The sequence below is a fragment of the Theobroma cacao genome, chromosome 9 (assembly GCF_000208745.1).
Source record: "Theobroma cacao cultivar B97-61/B2 chromosome 9, Criollo_cocoa_genome_V2, whole genome shotgun sequence".
Classification (NCBI taxonomy): domain Eukaryota; kingdom Viridiplantae; phylum Streptophyta; class Magnoliopsida; order Malvales; family Malvaceae; genus Theobroma; species Theobroma cacao.
The window spans coordinates 29,264,950-29,289,996 of NC_030858.1; the positions used below are offsets into that span (position 1 = coordinate 29,264,950).

The 25,047-nt window shown below is 35.9% G+C and overlaps 1 protein-coding gene across 2 annotated transcripts; it reads right to left on the minus strand.

Moving 5' to 3' along the window:
• On the minus strand, window positions 1,026-25,047 carry LOC18589832 (tRNA-specific 2-thiouridylase MnmA). 2 transcript variants are annotated; one of them, XM_018127996.1, is made up of 10 exons: window positions 24,664-25,047; window positions 20,635-20,709; window positions 20,224-20,277; window positions 19,963-20,041; window positions 19,690-19,817; window positions 18,978-19,061; window positions 18,397-18,480; window positions 17,909-18,060; window positions 17,061-17,211; window positions 1,026-1,916 (listed from the first exon to the last, which is right to left on the minus strand). In XM_018127996.1, the coding sequence occupies exons 1-10, from the start codon at window positions 25,012-25,014 to the stop codon at window positions 1,569-1,571; spliced, it is 1,506 nt and encodes a 501-aa protein (XP_017983485.1). In that variant the 5' UTR covers window positions 25,015-25,047; the 3' UTR covers window positions 1,026-1,568. The 2 variants fall into 2 exon arrangements, with proteins under 2 accessions (XP_017983485.1, XP_017983487.1); XM_018127998.1 differs by having other exon boundaries at window positions 20,635-20,705; window positions 24,664-24,762.

A 25,047-nucleotide genomic window follows, 5' to 3' on the forward strand; every position in this document is an offset into this window, starting at 1 on the left:
AAATAATTTATTAATTTATTTAAAATATTTTTATGAACTCGACCATTAACTTAAATGATTTACCCTCTAAATCAATGACTTACCAATTAAACTAACACCTCGAATAACTCTCCACTTTGAATGGATCATTATTCAATCCGATTTTTATTACTATACTGATAACATTTAAACCCTTTGCAAGAAAAATAAAAATCTCTTGCTCCGTCTTTGTGCCTCCATAGGTGGCCCCATGCTTAGATTTACGTCACTTCATAAAAAAATTGATTGGATTTTTTTAATTAATTGAAGAATTAAAATATTTTCGACATAGTGTAAAGTTTATTAAAGAACTTCATTAACTAATTTATCCGAGCATAAATTGTTATGATTGTTTTAAAAATATCATAAAAAAAATTGCAATGTTCCATCAATCTAACATATTTTAATACAAAGCTTCTCTAGCAAAATTTTCATCAACAGTAATTGAGGGAATTCAAAACAAACAAATTAGCAAAAGAGGAAAAAAAAAACAAATTAATTAAACCTGTGAAAAGTAAGTGAAACCCTAACAACATGGGAAATTAAAATCAAATAGTATTAAATGCAGAGGGAAGAGTTAGAAATGGAAAGAATTAAAAACACCACATTTGGCAAAGAAATTTTAAGACAAAAGGGCTGGTAAAGTATACTGTAGTTTTTAATGATATTATACCTTTTCCAAAATTTTTATCAGCCCATTTTTTTTTTTTTATATTTGATCCAAGCATTTTAATTATATTTTTTGTTTTCTTTTTTTTTTTTGTATTTTTTTCTATACTTGACTAAAGCTTCTAGCAAGCAATTTCTGCTTCATTTCCTTCCATTTTTTATATACTATAAATAAAAAAAAAACTCCAGGCACCAGTTTCCCATGTGATAACATTTACTGACGTTGGAAAGGTTGAGAGTAAAAAGGTAAGATTTTCATATTCAAAATTGTTCACAGTTCATGATGGGCTGATCAATTTACAATATACAAAAATCATCACCTAAATTATTAGAGAATAGACAGCAAAATGGCTTCATGGTACGACTCCTTTCATTAGGCAAATTACGTACACAAGAAACATGTCCCTTGAAAACTCCATTTCTCTAGGAGATGGATAGTACAAGGCTCTTTAACTGCTTAAAATTGTCCATGCTTCATTTTCAATTATGGGCAAAACCATATTCCTGAAGAACAGTATAAATTGATCGCAGTGATATACAATAACATGGGAGAAACACATCGTAATCAAAGGAGCTAATCAGTAAAACGGGCAGCCCGTGAAGAAAATATGGACATAAACTTTCTAACTTGTGAATGCCTCGAGACAAAAGAGGTTGCTATGGCTGAACATTCTTACAACTCTTACAACAGTCAACGAATTTCTCCCCTCAAATTCCATTGCAAGGGGTCACTAGGAAGACCCAATGGCTAGTTCCAACTGTCAAAAATTAACTTTAAAGTATATGTAACCAATCTCTCCGAGCTTTTGCAGCCAATTAACTGAAACTGTGGTCGTCGCTTCCTCTTCAGATGCATATTCTCTTTTATCCGAGACAGGAATTTAAAAACTGATTAAGCTTCTGTTAAGTTCAATGCAGTCATTGTGAACAGATATTTCTGGAGGAACTTCTGCTTTTGCCTTGATCTTAACTGGTTTCCCAAGCTTTGATTTATCTTCCATTCTTGCAATCTCAAGAGCCTTTGCACAAACAGGAAACCCTTGATCATCCCAGGACTCCAAAATAACACCAGAACCTATGCAGGTTTGTCCCTCATAGAAGGCTGCAAACTGCCCAGCTGCGAGGCCTTGATCATCTTCATGTAAGCAGACAACTGCAACATCTTCACTGCCGTATTCACCAGACACCAATTCAAAACTGCAGTTATAAAAGCCAGGACCATGTCTGACCTGAAAAATTAAGACTAGTTAGCTACAAGTGATAAGCCTCACACCATTAAACGAATAAGAAACCACAATAAGATCATTTTCAAAGAGATTGTCAATGAGTAGTGATCTAAAACTAAAGTCACCCATCACATTAATTCCAATGTCACCATCTCATCAATGTAGCTTTTGTTCAGGTCCTAATGTGCTTGGTGGTCAAGTAACAGCTAGAGTGCCAAAACCAAAGAATGTGACAACTTCACCAGAAACTTAGCAAAAGGATTAAGGGCTCAGTTGAGACAAACTATAGACCTGTGCATCATGAGTTTCTTCGGATCTCCAATGGGCAGTCATCAAAAGGGATCCATTCTTCTAGAGGTGGGTGCTGATCAAAGAAGGTAATATCCACCTACCCCTCCTTCATAAGTTCACAGCAGGAGGGCCAGTATTCGACTAGATGGGAACAAAGGTGCCGACTAAAGAGCTAGCTTAATGTCTTCATTAACTAAGATTTACCAGGGAAGAGATTCAGACTTGTGCTGATGGGGGGACCAATCCCAACCGATCAATCTTTTTATGTCCAGTGACAGGTATTTATAGGACTTCTTTGACCTCAACCAATTGGATTAACCCAGAGAAGAATCACTCAATAGGGTGCTTATATGTCATGAGCCAACCATGTATCGAACTATAACAAGATAGAGTTGTCTAGGAGATTGAGTCTTTTGTACTTGTAAAGGAAATATCCTCTTTTCAAACATTGCAATGGCTCGTGGTGACATTTCTAAAAATTCTTGTTAAGTCTTTAGGAAAAAAGATCCTTTAGGAAATGAATGTCTTCATTTCAAGCATTATAATGGTTATTGGTAAAATACTTGTAAAATCTCGTAAATTCTTTATAGGAGGTGAGTAATCGGTGAACTATTGGTCTGCCTTACTGGTAAAGGTATGTATGCAACGAACCATCAAAGGCTGCCTCTGTGACCCGATGATAGCGAGTCTTAGTCCCTTTGTACTCATTTTTATATTAATAAATCATTTTTCTTTATATGGCTCTAGTAGTTGCATATATGGCTGATACGGTCCCTTGAAACGAATCGAGTTATGGGACGGCGTGTGGAAAGGTTTGGCTTAGTTTGAGGTACGCTAGGTACTTGTGTGGAAAGTTTCTTTTTTCGACCTATGTTTGTAGTGTTGGCTCGTTAGAGAGAACCTGCAGATCTCTTGAGTTTTAAGTACTAAAAAACTTGAATAGATTTTAAACAACCTCTTTTATTAACTTCACTCCTTTTTAACTACAACTTGGTGAAATAACCACCCTGAAAGCAAGAAAGTAGAAAGGTGGAGACACAACCTCCAATAACATGAAATAAAAAACTACCACTAACAATAAATAGGGTGGAGACACAATCTCCAACAACATGAAATGGAAAACTACCACTAACACTAAAATAGGAACCACAATGAAACTGTTAACAATAAACTGCCAGCAACCAATAGCAACCAATCACATATGTTGATTTAGTTTATACTTCCCATGTGTGAATCGCTTGTAAACTAAGGGATTATCTGATGTGCTAACATTACCCCCTTCCTTCAAATTGCGCTTGTCCTCAAATGTGAAGTGTGGGAAGCGCTCCTTCATGGATGAAACAGTCTCCCAAGATGCCTCTGCTGGAGAAGTGTCTTGCCAGTGAATCAAAACCTCTTGAATGTTTCGATTGACTCGACAGTCAAGAACAGCCAAAGGTAGTGGCATGGGTTCTGCTGAAAGACCCATAGGGAGTGTAGCAAACACTGGATGCTCCCCCTCATAAAAAACTATTAGACAAGAGACATGGAACACAGGATGAAGCTTAGTACCTGAAAGGAACTCCAACTTATAAGCCATAGGTCCAAGACGTTGCAATATTGTGAAAGGACCATAGAACCTTGGCAACAGTTTTTGGTGACGACGATTAGCCAAGGAGAGCTGTCAATATGGCTATAATCGTAAAAGAACCCTGTCCCCTACTTGAAATTCAATATTACGATGCTTGGAATCATAAATGGTTTTCATCTTATGTTGGGCATGCAACAAATTCTGCCTTAATGATTTAAGGATCATATCTCAAGATTGTAAGGCCTAATCCACAACATCCAATTTGGAAATTCCAAGACAAAAGGACAGTAGGTGCAGTGGTGGTCGCCCATACACAGCTTCAAAAGGTGTGGTTTGTAGTGAAGAATGAAAACTAGTAATATATGAATACTCAGCCCAAGACAACCAATCCATCCATTTCGTAGGATGAGCACTGGTAAAACATCCTAAGTACATCTCCATAGTTCGGTTGACAACTTCTGTCTGGCAGTCTAATTGGGGGTGGTAAGCGGAGCTAAAACATATCTTGGTGCCGCTAAGACGAAAAGTTCCTTCCAAAACGCACTTGTAAAGGTGACATCTCTGTCACTCACCATTCTTTCAAGTAACCCATGTAATTTGAAAATATTCTCAAAGAAAGTCTTGCAATACTAACAGCTGAATATAAATGAGCAGCTGGCAATAAATGACAATATTTAGAAAAACGGTCCACAACCACCAAAATGACATTTTTACCATGTGAATTAGGCAAGCCTTCCACAAAGTCCAATGAAATGTCAAACCATACATGCTTAGGCACAAGTAACGGCTAAAGAAGACCAGTTGATTGCAAAGTTTCTGTTTTGTGACGTTGGCAAATACTACAAGCACAAATAAAGTCACGAATATGGTGTTTCATGCCATTCCAGTGAAAATCTTTGGCAATGCGGAAGAGAGTTTTTTGATACTCTTCATGCCCTTGGTTGTGTAAGGCGATCATGACTGTCTAGATGGAAGGAGAATTAGGGGCTAAATAAACCTGATGTTTATAGAATAGTAGCCCTTGTTTGAAGCTCCACGGTTCAGCAGCAATACCTTCTTGGACACTAGAGATTAAAGTTTGGACTTCAGGTGAATTTTGTTGTTCATGACGAATTTCATCAAATAGGCTCAATTGTGGCATGGATATGGCGAAAAGGACAACCCCATCAGAATCTCTCCGAGATAGAGCATCGACTACAAAGTTGTATCGACCAGCCTTATGTTCTACTGAAAATGAATAGCCCAAGATTTTTTCCAACCAATGTTGCTATGGTGGTGTTACTAGTTTTTGCTCCAATAAGAATTTCAAACTATAGTGATCGGTGCGAACAATGAAGTGCTTTTCCTATAAGTAAGAGCGTCAGTGTTTGATGGCCTTAACAACACCAATGAGCTCCTTTTCATAAGCTGGTAAGTGCCGATGTCGCATTGCCATGGCCCTGCTAAAGAATGTGATTGGTTTATTATTCTGCAATAAAACCGCACCAATTCCAATGTTAGAAGCATCACACTCAATGGTAAAATGGGTGAGAAAAATCAGGAAGTGCTAACACAAGTGTGGTGGTCATGGTAGCCTTAAGTTTTTTAAAAGCTTGAGACGATTGGTCTGTCCATATGAAGGAATTTTTATGGAGCATGGCTGTAAGAGGTGTTGCAATAGAACCATAGTTATGAACAAACTTGCAGTAGTATCCAGTGAGGCCTAAAAAACCTCGTAACCCTCAAATAGCTAAACGCTTGGGCCATTCTGTCATGGCTGAAATTTTGCTTGCATCTGCAATAACTCCTTCAGCAATGATGATGTGACCCAAATAAGTAATTTGAGTTTGGGCAAATGAGCATTTGGATCATTTCAAGAAAAGGTGATGTTTTGAGAGCAATTTGAAGACGATCCGCAAGTGATACATATGCTCTATGCAGGTATGACTGTAAACGAGAATATCATCAACAAACACTAAAACAAATTTTCTTAAGTGAGGACGTAATACCTCATTCATCAAGGCTTGGAAAGTAGAAGGGGCATTTGTTAACTCGAAAGGCATGACTCGAAATTCAAAGTGGCCATGGTGTGTTCGGAAAGTCGTTTTTTTCTACATCAACTTCATTCATTCGGGTTTGGTGATAGCCTAACCACAAATTTAGTTTAGAGAAATACTTTGCTCCGAATAATTCCTCCAACAATTCCCTAATCACCGAAATGGGAAATTTGTCTTTGATTGTCTTTGCATTCAATTCTCGATAATCTATGCACATGCGCCAAGTACCGTCTGACTTAGGAACAAGGAGCACTGGAGATGAAAATGGGGATTGACGGGGCTAAATTATCCCTTGCTTCAACATCTCAGAACATTGTTGCTCAATTTCATTTTTTTGGGCATGTGGATATCGATATGGTCTAACAACTACCGACTTTGTCCAAGGTTCCAAAATAATTTGATGATCACAAGCACGTGAAGGAGGAAGGCCCGTGGGTTCTTGAAATAAGGAAACAAAATCCCGCAAAAGTCGCTATAAATCCGCATGGTAATCTTTTGCTGTAACAACTTGAATCTCAACACTTTGAGCTGGTTTGGAAGTTTTAATTCCATATAATTCTATCTGTTTCCCAAGTTTAGTAAAAGACATCCACATATCTGTAAAGTCCCAAAAAATGGATCCCAAGGTCTTTAACCAATTGACACCAAATACGACATCAAAATCGTTTAAAGTGAGAACATATAAATCAACAAAGAAAGTGTGATTGCCTAACTGGAGTGACATTCCCTCACATTGACCCGAACTTCTAATTCTCTCTCCATTTGCAACCACAACCCGCAATCCATCTCATCTTTTCACCTAGAGATTAAATTGCAATACAAATTTAGAGTCTACAAAACTGTGAGTACTACCAGAGTCTACTAAGGTCAGAGCTAGGTTACCATTCAATTTGCCTTGCAAACGCATGTTCTGAGGAGTACTAATACCGATGATGGCATTCAACGAGATCATCGGTTGATCAGTATTAGCAGATGGCTCATATTCGGTTTGCTCTTCATCTTCTTCTTCAATTGAGTCAATCCAGAACAAATTCTTACATTGATGGCCTCTGACAAATGGCTCATCACAATTAAAGCAAAGACCTTTAAACCACCTCTCCTCCATTTCAGCCCTGGTCAATTTTTTCACAAATCTCGTACAGTGTTGAAGTAGTGTATCAAGGGGTTTTGATCGTCGAACCTCTAATATTGGTGTCCATGTAGGGTGCCCCTTGCATTCATAGAGTCAAGATATACTCATTGCAATTGCTAAATCTGACAAATTGTGGAGCTCTACTTCGACTGCAATATATTCCACAAGGCCGCTGATGTACAGTTCAATTTTTTGTGCTTGAGTGAGAATGCCTGCCCGTGAAGCCAATTGCTTAAATTTTTCTTGGTAATCTGCCATACTACCACTTTGCCGCAATTTCGCCAATTCTCTCAACTTATGACTCCTTATAGGCAGGCCAAATCGCAAGTGACATTGACGTTTGAATTCATTCCAAGAATGTTGTGGCGTATCAACTTCCATTTGAAGGAAGCAGGACATTGACGTTTGAATTCATTCCAAGAATGTTGTGGCGTATCAACTTCCATTTGAAGGAACCATAACTGCGCATTTCCCTCCAAGTGGAAAGAGGTAAGGCTAACCTTTTCTTCTTCGGGTGTTTGTTGGTGGCGAAAGAAATGCTCACATCTGCTCAACCACCGTAAAAGATCTTCTTGGCCATTAAATCGTAGAAAATCCAACTTCGTGAACTTAAGGATGATGGCACCTCCCCTTGTGGTTTCAGATCTTGTCCCTCTTGCTACGCCTTTGCCTTTACGGCTTCGGTTGCTACTGCCTTCCTCTGTAGATATGGGATTAACTTTGGAAGCTGCAAAATCCCCAGTGAGCTCATCTAATCGAGCATTTATCGCTTCTTGTCGAGCCAAATTGGCTGCACGTTCATCTTGGAACAATTGTAAAAGTTGCTACAATTGTTGCTGAATAGGTTCCCCCATAACAATAGGCTTTGATACCAAATTGATACAATCCCTAGAAACGGATCGAGTTATGGGACGGTGTGTAGAATGGTTTGGCTTAGTTTGAGGTACGCTAAGTACTTGGGTGGAAGGTTTCTTTTTTCGACCTAAGTTTGTAATGTTGGCTCGTTAACGAGAACCTGCAGATCTCGAGTTTTAAGTACTCAAAAACTTGAATAGATTTTGAACAACCTCTTTTATTAACTTCACTCCTTTTTAACTACAACTTGGTGGAAGTAACCACCCTGAAAGCAAGAAAGTGAAAAAGTGGAGACACAACCTCTAATAACATGAAATAGAAAACTACCACTAACAATAAAATAGAGTGGAGATACAACCTCCGACAACATGAAATGAAAAACTACCACTAACACTAAATAGGAACCACAATGAAACTATTAACAATAAACTACCAGCAACCAATTAGATATGTTGATTTAGTTTATACTTCCCATGAGTGAATCGCTTGTAAACTAAGGGATTATCTGATGTGTTGACAATGACATTCGGTATGCCTTATTATTTTGATGTGTGTTGCCTTAATCTAATTTGTGACTATCATTGATGAGTTATTGGCTAGCTTGTGTAAGAGTGTCGACTCAAGCGTTGCACGGTCTATCGCATACTGAAACGAAAGAGCGTAGTCCGTGACGCTATGCCCCTCCACCTCTTGGATTATAGATTACTTAAATAGGGCCAGAGCACATGGCAAGCCAATCCATCGAGACAACCAAAGCTTGATCATAGTAAAGAGCTCAAGTCCACCAAATCATATGAAAGACTATAAGCCCACCTCACTTGATTTATGACTGGGGAAACGAAAGGAGGATGGCGACTCTCATGTCTTGGAAGAGTTTGCTAATAGGAAAGGAGCTACTAAAACAAGAAATATAATGGAAGGTAAAGGATGGGTAAAGTATTTTGAAAGACAAATGGATCAAAAATTGGAGCCAAATGGAGGAAATGGATAACCTGCAAGTGCATAAATGCATAAAGTGAATGAACTCATCAACTCAGAGAGTCACCAATGGAAAGAAGTAATCAATCCAATTTTCAATCTAAAAATGATTAGAGAAATCTTATCTTATATATACCCCAGAGTCATGAGAATATACCAAACTTGTTAATTTGGCCAATGGCAACTATGGGGCAATAACACGACATTGATGGGCTACAAGGCAGCACAGAAAGGGGAAACAAAAAAGCCCTTAAATAAGGCAAACAACTCCTACTCCACACCCCCCCCCCCCGACTCATTTTTAAAGTTTTACACTTCCTGTGGTGTGGAAGGCTTGCTACAATGCCATCCCAAAAAAAGGAAAATCTTTTCAAGAGTAAGGAGATAAATAGTCCTATATGCACACTTTGTGCGATCAAGGTGAAAAAACGATGAACACTTGATGTATTCGCGAAGAAGAAATTTCGTGTTTGGGTCTCCTTCACAACTATCAATATCCTCCCACGAGGTTACCAGATTTATCGGTGGCTAGGCTCTATGCTCAATCAGCTTTAGAGCAAAGGAGTTAGAACTGAGGATTGTGCTTCCTTATTAGCAAACTTGTGCCAGAACATGTGGAAGGCAAGAAATGATCGCAGCTTTGTTGAAAAGCAGCCTCAACCATCAGTAGTTACTGCAAATGCAAGAGCAGAAAGCAAGGGAAGAGGCACACCAAGGGGCACAGCACATAAGGACTAGAGTAATGGCATATTTGTTAACTAATCTCGTTCTTGCACTAACTACACAAGTAAGGGTTGAGATCTTACTTTAATCCTAAAGGGGTTACGTCCTTCCTTTTCATATTGGAGTTGACCTATTTCTAAACAAGAAATGCCTCGGTAGTGCTTGAAGTTTTTAGATCTTCCATAAAAGTTGTTCAACTAATGTTTTTTCTTGCTTAAGCTATTTCCAGCATGAGTTTCAGACCTAGATCCCGATTTGTTATTAGAAGTGTTTTGGGGAGCAAGAAGGCCAGAGGATCTTTAACCAAGTGATTACTTCTCATGATGAGCTATTTGAAGGAATCCTTCGCTAAGAAGTGATCGTATAAAGAGAAGGGTTTAGTTATTCGTTAAGGCTTGCTTCTTACCTTATGACTTTGCTTTAAAAAAATAAGTGATTTTGCCTTACCAATGGATACTAGCGTCTAAATGCCCTCGAACCATGGGGCAACTAAAGGTATAAAGGTCTTGGATGCACAATCAGTCAACTCCTTTTAATGACCCCTATTGAAACCGTACATCCATTTGATTCCTTCTATAGAGATTTCTTTCAGAAAGAAGACATTGACAAAATCTAGGTAAAGAAGAATCATATAAAAACAAGCTTTTGTTCTATACTTTCAATCTTTCTTTCCACTAAGAATTGTGAACTGATTGGAGCAAGAAGCAAGTCTTACCCAAAGGTGCCTAAGCTAGCTCTCTGACTCAATAAGCTAATATGCATTTTTAGAGGAATTAGCATATTTCCTAACTTAATCCTTGCTTTCCTAAACGACAGCCAACCAATTACTATATGTATTAATAAAACATGGATTCTTGCTTGAACCACGACTTCCTTCCTAAAAGCTCTACATACACATTTAACTTGAATGAAAATATCCCCTTTTCACTGCAAGTAAGAAAAATGGGCATTCTTAAGCCCTAAGCCTATGGAGTTCAGAATGGAAGCCCTTTCTTCTATAGAAAAATCTTGCTTTTATATTGTATAGGGTGGGGAAGGCAAAAAGTGCCCTTCCTCATGTGGTTTCTAGTATGAACAAGCCTCGAGTCCGCCATCCCACCCATTTTCCAATCTTGAGTAGACTCAAAATTTTTATTTTACTTTTATTTTTATCATGAATCAGTTTTCCCCTCTATCACGAACATGGAAAGAGTATAAGTTTGGTTTAAGAAATATTAAAAGAATGCCTTTTTGTGCTTTTTGGCCAACTTCTTTTTCAATGGGGAAATCAATCATGTTGTGAAAATGCAGCTGATTGCCCCATGCCCCCTCAAATCCTGGGCTCCCCCTAGCAAACATTATAAAAGTACCAAATCCCTTAATATCAAATGTTGTTAGGTACAATGAATTGCAAAATAGATTATGTCCGCAATTTATTCACAGGGATTTTAACTTGGAGCGACAGGTGAAGATTTTGAGCTCACAAATAGTGATTCAATGACTTGTGGAAGTCGCTTTGGTCATGGATGAATTGGACCTCGAAAACCATTATGGTTAAACACAACGATATAAGTGACTTTTTTTCTATTCTCATGGCAAGCTATCAAGCAACATGTATTATCATTACCCACAAACAATCGACTTACAAGGTAATTGTGTTTGTATGTCATATCGACGAGTGATCAAGGCTCTTCACAACTTAAAGCTTTTTCTTTAGTAAGGTTTGGTATTTCAGATGGCACAGACTTAAGGAAGAAGAAAGCTTGAAAGCTAGAAAAGCTTAATAAGCACACCTCTAGTAGTACACTATTCTTACCCCTTATTTCAACTATCACGTGAATTTCAGTATATTTTCACGAAAAAAGTCTATTATTATTATAACATAAACATAGAATACTTTAGACTAGGTTTTGACTCATACATACAAATACAACAAAGACAGTGAAAGCCATGCACTAAAACACACTATTTTGTGTTGATAGACTACTTATTTAAATCTTTTAGAAAAAATCAACATAATCTTCTAGTCTCTCCAATCACGAAAAGTAACAGCCTACGCAATGAGCTTTTACTATTTATTAAGGAGCGACCTCTTCCTGTCATTTAGACAGTGTATGTGGCCTCAAATCAATTGCATTGCTCTTCCTACAACCTCCAGCTCAAAAGCAGACTAATACAGTCAAAACAAACTCAACTTTTGCTCACACTCGAGCTTCTCCTCTTCCACTTGAGAGATTTCTTATAAAATTCTTTCAAGTCTTGTAAAAAGATCTATTGCTACACTTAAAACATTTTTTGCTGACTTCTAAGTTCTTGTCTACCTTTGCAAAATAGACTTAAAGAAGATTCTACTTATGAGCATTGAAGGCCTTTAAAACTTTCCTATTATTAGTAGGATAAGTTGTCTTGATTCCATAACATAGATTGGATCATTTCAGACCAAGATTTTCATGAATATTGAAGCTCATCCACTAGATTTATTAGTGCACTAAATAATTATCTTTTTGTCCAACAGATTTGAGAGCAAAAAGCTCACCCTAAAAGCGAACAATAGTCCTTTTTTTTTATTTTGCCTTGCAACTTAATCACGATCTCTCCCTCAAGAATAAAAGTTAAGAGTTAATAACAAGCGCACAAGCAAAAAGTCAATCACCAATCTTCAACCCCAAGCTAACCAGTATAATCATGTGTCACCCCACAAGTTTCATTGGACCCTACCTATTCTTTAATTGGCTTCTACTTGTTGCCTTTCGACCAATCATCACTCGTCAACCCTCCTAGCTTAAAAAGAACAAAAAAAGATTTTTTATTGAACCCCTATCTCTTGATTGATCTAACTAGACACTTGCTTTTTTCATGTACTTATTCTCTTTATATTAATTTTATAACTATAGGTTTGTAGCCAATTAACACCGTGTAAATTGTGTCAAACAGGAGACAGAAGAAATATTCCACTACTTCCTTTTAAAGAGAATTAGACACGTCTCTCATATCCCCATGTGTTTTCTTTAGTTAGTTTATTTTTTATGAGTTGAACTACTCCTTCATGTGTGTCTTTATATAATTTCTAAACTAGAAACACTTAAAATTTCAATGTTACTTATATACTATCAAATAATAGCTAACTATTAACAAGAATACTCGTCAACGCATAACCAAGCACAAACCAAGAACTTTTAAAAGTTGAGCTCAATGAACGAAGTCAAGCCAGAGAACTTACCATTACCTAGTCCGTCCAAATAGCAACATCATTGGTTCTACTCTACCCAATGGTCTCTCTTGGGTCAAGGTACGATTTAGCTTATTGTACACTTGCCTTATTTTATAAGCACACTATATTCCTTTATGAAAGAACTAAACCCAAAAGCTGTTTATATTCGCTTCGATAGACATCAAAAAAACTCATCTAATTAGAATACCACACCTCTTTATGGTTCCTTGTACCGTTTTTTTAGCTCTTTGTACCCTTTTCTTAGCAACGCTGGAAAAGATGTTGCGCTACTCTACCATTAATGAGATATACTCGAGAAGGAAAACCATGCACCATGTATGGCCTAGTCAAAACTATAATTCCTAAGGCCTCACTTAAACTACATTCTCGAATTGCTAAATGCTTAAAGCATAGTTCAAATGAAAAAAATCCCTATCAAGTGAGAAGGAAGACATGAATACTGCCTCCAACCATAAAATTGTTCTCCTTGATGCTATTCTTCTTCCACAAGTCATATTGTGTTTTCATTCCCGAACTTTGCATATTACTTGGCACCTACCTTCAAAGACATCTGTGATGTCTAATTTTTTATCTTGCAAACATAAGATCTAGAAGAAAGTGCTCAATCAAACCTTCTTTTGGGTAGCCTGCTCCCAATATCAGATAGTGGGACCTCCTTACTCTTCTTCTAGACCCAAATGAAAGGGCTAGTTCACTCCACCTACTAGGCAGGTGACTTTACTCTCTTATCCCATTCCGACCCATGCTTTTAACTGACATTGTCCAATAAGGTAGGGCTACTAGTGTCTTGAAAACAATCAACACTAAGCTAGCAAGAGTACAGAGTGGGCTTCTTTCTTTCTATAATCGAATATAAAGCTACTGTTAAGGGCCAACAACTAGAACAGTAGCTAACAGTAACTCAGTCAAGATGGCTCCCTTTAACCAAGTTTACAAATATTTCACACATGAGAAAAAAAAAAGGAAAAAAGATTAACCGTTAATTCATGTATTAGATTAGCCATCAATTAATATATTAGCTATCATTCTATTTTAAATTATTGTTGCATTTTTTGCATGTTTCCTAAATAGTTGAAGTCAATTGCTTCTTAATAGAACTCAATTATAATCAATCATACTTGTAATCTAGTTTTAAAAAAAAAGTTATAAGGAGGAATAAAGCAAGCATTTTCTAATCAAATTTCCAGCTATGAGATCAAAGAGATCTCTCTAATCGGCTCTTATTTTTTTAATATTTTCAAAATAAGTCGAAAAGGTAGAAAAATTCATAAACATAACTTGCAAGCTTAGTTGCTTTCCGATATCAGATAGCAAGGTCCCATAACCAAATCACAATCAAGAGCCTGTAACAATCTAGTATCAGAGCAAGGGGTTATAAGAGACTCTTGTACTCTTCAATGGCAATTTGAAGCCTTCATGGCTATGTATCAAGATGATCGAGCACGAGATAAAGTCGACAAAGAAAGGGACAAGGCTACCAATGAGGCAAGGCAAAATTAAGTTACAACCCAATTTGAATTTTCTCGTGACCTACCTGCAAACTGATTGGAAAGCAGGGGAATAAGAGATAGGAATAACAACCGTGGTCACGGAGAGCAAAGTGTAGGATTATAAAACCTGGATGGAGGAAATTTTGTCCCAAAATACTCAAAACTTGACTTTCCCCATTATGATGGCTCTTATGACCCCCTAGGATGGTTAAGCCACAACAAACACTTTTTTCGTCACTAGCGAACATTAGCAGGGGAAAAGGTGGTGTTAGCATCCTTCCACTTGGAAGGAAACACTCAACTATGGTTTCTCAAATTGGAAAAGGATTGGCCACAATTGTCTTGGGAAGATTTCAAGGCCAACTATAACCTACATTTTGGACTACAAATCATAAAACAACTCAGTTTGCAAGTTATATTTATGAGTTTTTCTACGTTTTCGACCTATTTTTAAAAAATCAAAAACTAAGAGCTCATCAGAGAGAACTCTTCAATCTCAGAATTGAAAATTTGATTAGAAAATAATACTTGCTATATTCCTCTTCATAACTCGTTTTTTAAACTAAACTACAAATATGACTGATCATAACTGACTCCTATTAAAAAACAATTAACTATAACTATTTAGGAAACATGTAGATAACGCAAAATTGACTCGACAATAATTTAAAATAAAATGATAAAAATTTAAAATAAAATAATAATTAATATATTAATTGGCAACGAATCTTCCTTCTTCTTTTTTTCATATGTGAAACGTTTATAAACTTGGTCAAAGAGAACCACTTTCATTGATTTCGTCTCACTTAGCTATTGGTCCTATTGTTAGCCCTTAACCGCTACCGACCAATCAACCCCTTAACTTGAGATATCGACAATCGAAGGATTTTCATGCTTACTAATAGCCTAACTTTCCTATTTCCTGGGCTTTCTCCTCTTTTATAACTTACTGAATCTAAAGACATTGCCATTTATTGAATCAAATGTTATCCACTTTATTGGTTGGGTGGGCACTAATAAGAAAAGTATGCCTACAAAGCTAATTTCTTGTATAATATTTGAAATTCGTTTATCTTTTTCACTTGTTCTAGCTAACCCCATTCTAGTCTATTAGGCAAGGTTGTTTGATTGAGCTTCTTTTAGTGATCTTATAAAGCTCAACAAGCAACAAAACACTTTTCCCCTTTCTTTTGCTTTAGATAGATCTCAAGGGCAAAGCACTCGGAAAGAGTTAGAAAACAGTCTCTTTGTTTGTAACTAGCTATTATTTGATAGTATATGAGTACAATTGAAACTCTAAATGCTCCTAGCTCAAAAACCACACATAAAGGAACAGTCCAATTCATAAATCTAAGACACCAAAAAAGCACAAAAATATGAGAAACGTGTCTAATTCTTGTTGAAAAGGAAGCAACGGAATATTCCTTCTGTCCCTACTTGACACAATTTAACATAAGATAATACCTAATTGTCTTCAAATCTATAGTTGCAGAAATAGTATCAAAAGAACAAGCATGCAAAAAAAGTAAGCATCTAATCAGCTTAATAAAGAGACAAGGGTTTGACCAAACATTTTTTTCTAAGCTAAGACAGTTGGAAAGTGACGATTGACTAAAGGGATTTCTATCATGTAGCTGGGTACAAATAAGCCAATAAAAAAGATTAGTCGAAGCCAAAGGAAGAGTAGGCAAGATTCAACAAAGCCCGTAAGGTGACATATACTGGTTAACTTTGAACTGAAGAATGACAATTAACGCTTTGCTTGTGCACTCTATTATTCACCCTATTCTTGAGAGGGTGATTAGGGTTAAGCCATGAGGCAAAATTACGAGAAACAAAAAACTATTATTCATTACTTGAGGTGGACCTTTCAAACTGAATTGAGCATGAGAAAAAGACAATTATTCAACGCACTAATAAATCTAATGGATGTGATTCAATATTCATAACAAGCCAAGTTCGAAATGATACAATCCATGTTACAAAACTAAGATAACTTATTTTACTAATTATAAGAAAAGGTTTAAAGACTCCCAATGCCTACAAATTGAAACTTCTTTCAATCTCTATTTTCTAAATGCAAATGGAAGGGAACTTAGTTTTAAGTGTAGCCATGAATCTTTTTATAAGACTTGAAAGAATTTCGTAAAAAATCTCTCAAATGGCATAGGAAAAGCTCGAATGTAAGCAAAAGTTAAGTTTATTCCACGAGCATCTGTGTATTCAAGTCGAAGATTGTACAAAATGCAATGTAATTGATCTAGGACCGCATTCGCAGTCTAGAAGACAAGGAGGTTGCTCCTCAATGAACAAAAGAAACTCATTGTGCAAGCTGCCACCCTTAGTGACTACAGAGACTAGAAGAATCAATCGACCTTTTCTAGAAAATTTAAGTAATCCGTCGACGCAAAGTCATATGCTTTAATGTAAGGCTTTCTCTATCTTTGGTTTTCTTTGATGTTTTTGCATGAATGGACCAATACCTAAAGTGTTCAACGCTTCTGTTATTATAATAATAATAATAACTTTTTTGTAAAAATGTGCTGAAAATTCATGTGAGTTAAAATAAGGTAAGCTAAAAGTACTACTAGAGATGAACTTATTGTGCCTTTCCAACTTTGAGACTTCCTCCTTCCTTAAGTTTACACTGTTTGAAATACCAAACCCTACTGAAAGAAAGTCCTAGTTGTGAAGAGCCTTTATCACTTGTCAAAATGGCATATAGGCATGAAATCAAATTTTAACAAAAATCAAATTTTATCACTTAAATCTCTAGACTCTCAAACAAGAACTTTAAGTGTACAACAATATGACGAATACAAAAAACAATTATTAAAAGAAAAGGTACTAGGTTGTTTGACCTTGCATTGGAGCTGCTTAATATGGTTTGGAGGTGACCCACTAAGCCACTTCAAGGAGCCAACACGAAACAAGCGCCTTCTTTTGTCCAATGAGAAATAATTTCTTGACACAAATACCACATTATTTTCAACATCCTTCTCAACAACATACCTAGAGAGAAACACAAAATATGGTTGGGAACAAGATCAAAAGGTTGAAGCAAAGGCATATTCAAGTGCATAAAGTCCTTGAATATATGGCAATGTCCATCAACAACTCTGTCAAAGTATATGGTGTTAAGTGGCAGTTTTCCTGGAACCCCATACTCAAGTTAAGCCCCAGCACCTAATACCTCTTCATTTTAGATTCTAGTTTGACATCATATCAAAGCAGACCCAACCCCTGCTTGTTAATCCTATAGTATGATAAACCAGTGTCCTATATATTTGGTAATCTCAAATCAGCAAGTTTGGGTTGCTCATTATATTTAAAAGAGGCCTCTCCGTTTCTGCCAACTAGTTTTAGGTTGGGATGCCCGCACAATTTGATATAGAGGCATAAATTGAGAACAATGTTGGCTATAGCAAATGGAATGGAATAAAATGTTACCAATCATCAAAACATGCATCTTTAACATGTATGCAATTCAATATATATGGAAAAATTATCAGCCATAGTTAAAAAGAATCATTCTTACAACTCAAAAGGGTTAACAAAGGATAAAGCACTGTAGAGATTTATCAATCACATCGGATTGGAGGCTAATGCAAATTTTCCTTGATTAAAATAATATTATTACCCTGGATCAAATGACACTAACCAAAAAGTCTTGAGATTGATGGTAACATAAAATAGTTATAGAGCATACCAAGGTCCTCCAGGGAGACGTAGGCCTTGGCGCTGACCAATTGTGTAGAACCAGAACCCTCGATGTTTCCCGAGGAAGTCACCTGTCTCAGCTTCTAATATAATTCCTTCCATCTCCCCAATGTGTCTTGCAACAAAATCACTAAACCTTATCTGCAATAAACCACCAAAATCAACTCACCAAAAAAATTTTATACATAACTAAAAGATGTTGGCCAGTGCCAGTTATGCGAGCAAAAGATCACTAGACAGTTTTCTGAAATTTCTTCAATTATCTCACCTATAGCATTTACCTGTTAACGAATAAAAATAGCAAAAGTTAAACCTGAATAACATTAGCAGAAGTTTTGGGGGCAATATGTGTTTAACATTCCTCCAAAGTACCAAGTCATCACTGGGAGAATTTAAAAAATTTAAATTATATATTTGAATGAAATAATTCTAAAATTTATGGGAATGTCGGTGAAATAAAGTGCTTACAATACATACCTTCCCAAGAAAGCAAATTCCCTGTGAATCCTTCCTATCTTTGTTAGGCAGGTCAAATTTAGCTGCAAGCTGGCGAACTTCATCCTGTAGATGATATGATAGAATAAAGAAGAGAAATTAGAATAAAAGAGAACAGCGCAAGAATCTTGCATAAGCAAAAGCAAGACCAGAAAGCTTGGACACAAAAGGAAAACATATTTTTTTTCAGAAAAAGAGAGAACCACAAAAATCAGACAACTACTTAGTCCGAAAAGACTATCAGTAAACATGCACAATACTAGAAAGATGAGAGTTTTAGCAGTCGTTAAATGGAAAATCTAAAGATCACGGGCATGACGATCAAGGCAGGATCTAGGAATTAATAATAATGTTCATTACATGAATGAATCAATACAAAGATTCTCCATGTTTATTTGCTATCACCATCCTGCCTCCCTTTCTAATAACAATAATCTGCAACACTTGAATTTAAATTCAACAATTATACAATAATACAGCAGGTGCCACCTTAAGCGAGAAACAGAAGTAAAAATGACAATAGCATCCCAGTTGACCAAATTACAACTAATCGTGCTACTCACCTTTGCAAGACACCCAAGCGGGAAAATAAGTCTTTTAAGCTGGGCCTGCGAGAGATGTGAAAGGAAATACGTTTGATCCTTGACCTGCAAAGTTAACATTATAGATCTTAGAAAAAGCAGCACTTAGTAATGCACAGCGAATCATTATACTGAAACAGAATATAAATACAACATGACCAGTTTCTTATAAGATGCAAAACCAAATTCATGGTTTTTGAATTTCAAAAAAAATATGAGTCCTCATTTGTAACATAGAAACTTCTATTATTCCAGTAAGTCATTTCTCAAAAGCAAATTAAACATATAAGAAACTTTCCCATAATGGATATTTAAAGAATTGCCAAATAGTTTCAATAAAAATAAAATTAAATTAAATAAACCAAAATTCTGATAATAGTTCCAAAATGAAATAATACAACATTAAAAATGAATAAAATGTATTTACAGTGTAATTCTTTCCTAAAATTTCAATGTTAATCCAGAAAATGTCTAGGCATGGTTGCTAACTCAAGTTTCCTTATTAAAGAAAAATAAAATTTAACCCCTAATTATCATATTACTGCCAGATAGGTCCCCAATAAGCAAAATACACACACACACACATGTAAATAAACCAATGACAACACAGTTGGACACATCTGGCTTTATAAAAATCTAACAAGACACTTTCAAGACAGCCATCAGTACTGAAATGAATTATTTGCGCAAGTACCATGTCCTTTGATAATTCTAAGATAGAAGGCTTATCAATTTGATCAGCAGATGGGTGAACAACATTGGCATAATGCCCAGAAGCAATATAGTCATAATCCATACTGTTGATGGCGTCCATGAATGCACCTGAAAGCCACTACTAACATAAATGCAAAATGAAAATAGTATGGAATTAACTGTCAATCCCCATTTTGCAACCTAAAAAAAGAACAAAAAAGAGCTAAAAACCTCCAACATAGATATATGGGTGAAATTCATCAGAGGTCCATACCAAATTTTATTCGTGTATTGCATAGAACATCCGGATTTGGAGTGCGTCCACATTTGTACTCCTCAATAATGTAGGAAACCTGAAAAACAACTAACTTTTATGATAAATGGAGGCAAACAAGAAAGCAATAATTACTAAATTCAGTCTTTTGTAAAGCAGTCCAAAGTCCAAATATTGCAATTCATTTTGCATCAGCTAACTAGAGAGAAGCAAGTTCGTATAGACAAGTTAAAAAATCCCACTCAAATGGTAAATACATACCACATTTTTCCAATATTCACCTGTCAAATGCACAACTTCTAATGGCACATAAACCTGAAAACCAAGATAATGCATTCAGTTCTAGTAATCTCCTGCATTACAAAAACCATGAAAAAGAAAAATAGGTTTTGCCAATCATTTTTAAGCAAAAAAGCCCTTCATGAAAATTGTGCACATAGGCACCATTCATGCAGGCAAAGAAACGTAAATGATAGTAAACCTAACGAAGTGAGAATCATATAACAGAAAAATTTCTAATCCTCAATTAATCTAGACTATATATTCAACCTTAATAAAAAACTAACTGTCGAAAGACTTTTGAATGTTCATATTCAAATCAACTCAAACATTCCACCTTAGAGTGAGATAGATTTTATAAATTAAAAAAGCACTATTCATAAAAGAAATTACCTGATCACAAACAGACCTTGCATGCTTCAAATCTTCTTCCCAGGGGCATGCTGTCCAGTAGTTCTCAAAATCTTCCTACACAAAACCAAGCATCAGAAAGAATCTTCAAGTTTCTAAGAAAATCAAAAACCTCAAAAAAATTGATAGATAGGTCATCTAGCAAGCATTATACCAAAAAACCTCAAAAAAATTCATGTTTAAAAATTTTCCCATTATTATATCCATGAAATTCTATAAATATAAACTCAAGAAATACATAAAATTGACAAAACACATGAATTTAAGATTTAAATCAATCTAATAAAAATAAAGAACAAAGTACTACAATAAAAACACCAAAAGGAAAAAAACAATTAACAAAAATCCAAATACAAAATCATCAAATAATAACTAATAAAATCAATATATTAATCATTTAACATTAATTATTTTTTCATCTAAATTATCAAATATTCCCCTCTCAAATTTCCATCAAACCCATTCCTCCCCAATTTCTATCTCAATCATAAAAGAAATTCTAAAATCTTTTAAATTTTAGCTAATAACTTTCCCGATAAAATTCCCACAAAAATTTTAAGCTAAAAACGAAAAAAAAAATCTTTGCTTGGACCAGCTGAACCCAAACCCACCAAATCATCCCCACATCTACAAACTTGTCTCAAAATTGCAACTTCTCACTTTTCTCCCAAAAATGCTAAACTCCCCTTGTTTCTAAACCTCTGTCTTTTTCTCTCAAAATCAACCAAACCTCATTCATCACCCGCCCTCCGGCCCTCTTTCAAGTTCCATCAATGCCTCCTCTCCCTTCTTCCCTAACCTAAGCAACTAGCCACAACACCATTGGACCCACACCCTTCATCCTTCCCTCTTTGCAGTTTAGAGGCTATTTTGCTTGCTCTCAACTTTCAAGATTAGAGGTGAAGAGGCCATAAATGGATGTTTAGAGTCTAAACCCAAGAGCCCTCTCTCTTCTCCAACAGCAAGTCAATCGCAGCACAAATTTGTAGAAATTTGAGCAGAAAAAAGGTAATTTTAACGTTTTTGTTAGTGCTTACCTTCAATAATTCCTTCTATGATCTTGAAATTTTAAAGGCCAGCGAAAAAAATTGGTTGAACACAAAAAGGTAGTTGCAACTGTAGTGTCCCGTTACAGCCACTATTTTCCATTACACCATTTTTTGTGCATTTGCGATGCACTGATACAAGCAGGAATTCCATTCACACCTGAATTTCAAGTATATAATGGTGGCGGAAGGTGTCAACATTGTGAGACAACAGTTGTTACACCACTATACAACCGCTATTTGAATCTCTGGTCTCCATTGCTTTAGACATTTAATATGAAAAAACCCCATAAGATCCTGAACTTTCACCAAAGTCAACAATAATCACTAATTATTTGGAATGGTTAACTAGTGCTACTACGTACAATTCAACAGCTAGTTATATTTTGGCCAATTCAACAACTTCTTATTGCCCATTACACTTTACAATTAGTGTTTACTAATTCAAAATTGGGTTCCATAATCGATGCCTAATACTAATAATGTTTTAAACACATTCCACTTGTACTTCTTACCCTATATCTCAGTGATGCTTGGTAAGAGGATTTTCCAAATCATAGCAAATCTTACAAAAATTATGGTAATTTCCACACTTGAGATCAATTCTCTAAAGTAATCATTTCTTAGGCTAATATGTCCAGAACTATCGCTGTCAAATCACTATATGCTCTCTCGAGATTGTAGCGGCCCCATTGCAATGCATGGAAATAGCTGGCATTGGTTGTGGCCATAACTCAATATCCATTAGCAAATTTTTCAGCCAATTGGGTTCATTGCCTACTACAACAAAGCAATTAATTCAGATCTCATAGTTATATTAAGATGCAAGTTTGTTTCTTGGATTTGCAACTAATTGCACCACCTCTAAAAGTAAAAATACAACATATATTCGACCTTCTGTCACTTGCATCCAAATATCCTTCCAATGTAACAGATAATCTGAATAAAATAGCACAAACCTTTTAGTCCTTTTAACATTTCCAAAGACTTCCAATGGATTTCCAATGGGGGATTATAGGCTTACAAGTATATCCTGACAACTTACACTTTCGAAAGTTATGTTCAAAATTAAGCCATCTCAAACAAAATCTTATCATGCCATGGCAAAATTGATTTATTTGTTTTGTTTCTTGATGATTCAGGAAACCAACACCACCACCATGTGTGAACCATGATTCTTTATTAAACGATGTCCTTTTAGTTCAACTATCAAGGAAATCTTCCTTTTTGAAGAAGAAGAAGAAGAAATCATGGATATCTTCCATGATAATTAACATAGTTCAATTTTTGTTAACTTTTTCACTAAGTAATAGTTTTCCACAAGGATGTCTGCCTGTGCCGGTCATAAGCCAATCCTCATGTTACCCAAATGCCACATGACAAGTAACAAAGTAAGTTGTAGACATTTTGTACCATGAAGTTGTAACTAAGTTTTTCATCAAACATTCAACTTGTGGTTACTTATGACTGTATTCAAATAGCCGTTGTGTAGCAATATAACGGCCGCTATTTCACAATTTCTACAACCTTCACCACTGCCATATGCTCAAATTAGGGATATAAACAGTAAAAAAAAAAGTGTAACAAATAATAGCAGTTATAATGGGATGCTATATCCAGAACCATGATTTCCATTCAAAATCTAATATCAAATCCATTCCTTTTTCATTAGCCATTGAAAGTTCAAGGAAAAACACATTCAAAACAAATAGGAAACACTAAATCTACTAAATCCCACTCAAAAGTTAGCAAATATAATCCTCAATCAAGATCAAAATAAAATTTTGAAGGTAAGCAATAACAAAAAAAAAATTAAAATTAACTTTTTTTTTGTTCAAATCACTGCAAATTTGTGTTGATGAGGGAGAAGAGATAGAAAGCTTGGATCAAACTCCAAACATCCATCCATGCTACTCCAAACTTGAAAGTTGAGAAGATGCAAACCATCCTCTTTAGTGTGAAGATGGGAGGGTAAGGAGTGTGAGTTTGGTGGTGCCATGACTGACCATTGGATATGGGGAAGAGGCAGAGGAGGTGTGGTTTAAACTTGGAAAAAGAGAGGAGCAGAGGAGACATGCAGGATGATGGGTTGAATTTGAGAGGAAAAGAGAGGGAGGGGGGGTTTTCTACTGAGAGAAATCCAAGATGGATTTGCATTTGTGAGAAAAACTTGCCATGTAGGAGGCTTGGTGGAGTTTGGACTCAGCTGAACCAATCAAGTGTTTCATTTTTTCTTTTTTAAACTTAACATTTAGGTGGGGAATTTTAGAGGGTTAGCTACAATTAAAGTGAAATTTTGGAAAAAAATTTATGATTTAAATAGAAATTTGGGGAAGAAGGGTTTGACGGAAATTTGAGAGGGAAATTTTTGGATAACTTAGATGAAAAAAAAAAACTACTTTAATTATACTTACAATGTTTGATATCAAGGTATGTAAAATTGAAAAAAAAAAAAAAAGGAGTACTTTAATGTCACCATAAACCTAATGCGACCAAATGCGTCACCGCAACCACAATTTAAAACCCTGCTTATGACCATTCAAAGTCCATGATATGGTGAGGATAACCTGATGCTTCTTTAATACCAAAGCTCCAAAATAAATCTAATTTTAAATACAGAAAATCAATTAAGTTCATACATCACCTGGACCATTCAAAATAGCCAAGACTTGACCTTTACTTAATATTGATGAACAAGCATAACTTCTCATATTTTTTTTAAATAAAAATATTTTCAAACAACTTATAAATAACACTTGTGTCAGCTTATTTACACACTATAAAAGACTGTTTCTTTTAAATGCAGCACAAAATCACCAATCGACAATCCAAGTTATCAACACTAACAACGAGACAAAATCCTTATTTTCTAAGTCAATGAATATGTGAATGTAAACAAACAATTCACAAACATAATACAAAATTTAAAAAAAAAAAAACAAGAAAGGTGTGAAGAGGGGTTTACTTGGAACCATATTTTGAGGTAGAAAGCGGTGCAGGAGTGGCCAGCGGCGTGGAGAAGACGGAGAGCGACGCTGCTATCAACGCCGCCGCTAAGGAGAACCGCCACTTTAAGGCGTTGCTCGGGCATACAGCAGGAGAGAAAGCGAGGGTCGAGATTAACATTATTGAAAGTTGCAGCTTTATTGAGTGAAAAAACAGGTTTAGGAGGAAGAAAAGAAGAAGAAGAAGAGATTGGGAGAGTTTGGGGAAGTGAAGTAGAGTAAAAAAAGCGTGGGTTTGGAAAGTGAGAGTGGAAGAAGGCAGTGGAAGGGAGCGAGAGGATTGGCGTTAGCCTGGGTTTGAGTCTCAGCATTTTTGGTGAAGTAATGAATTGTGGGATGTTGGG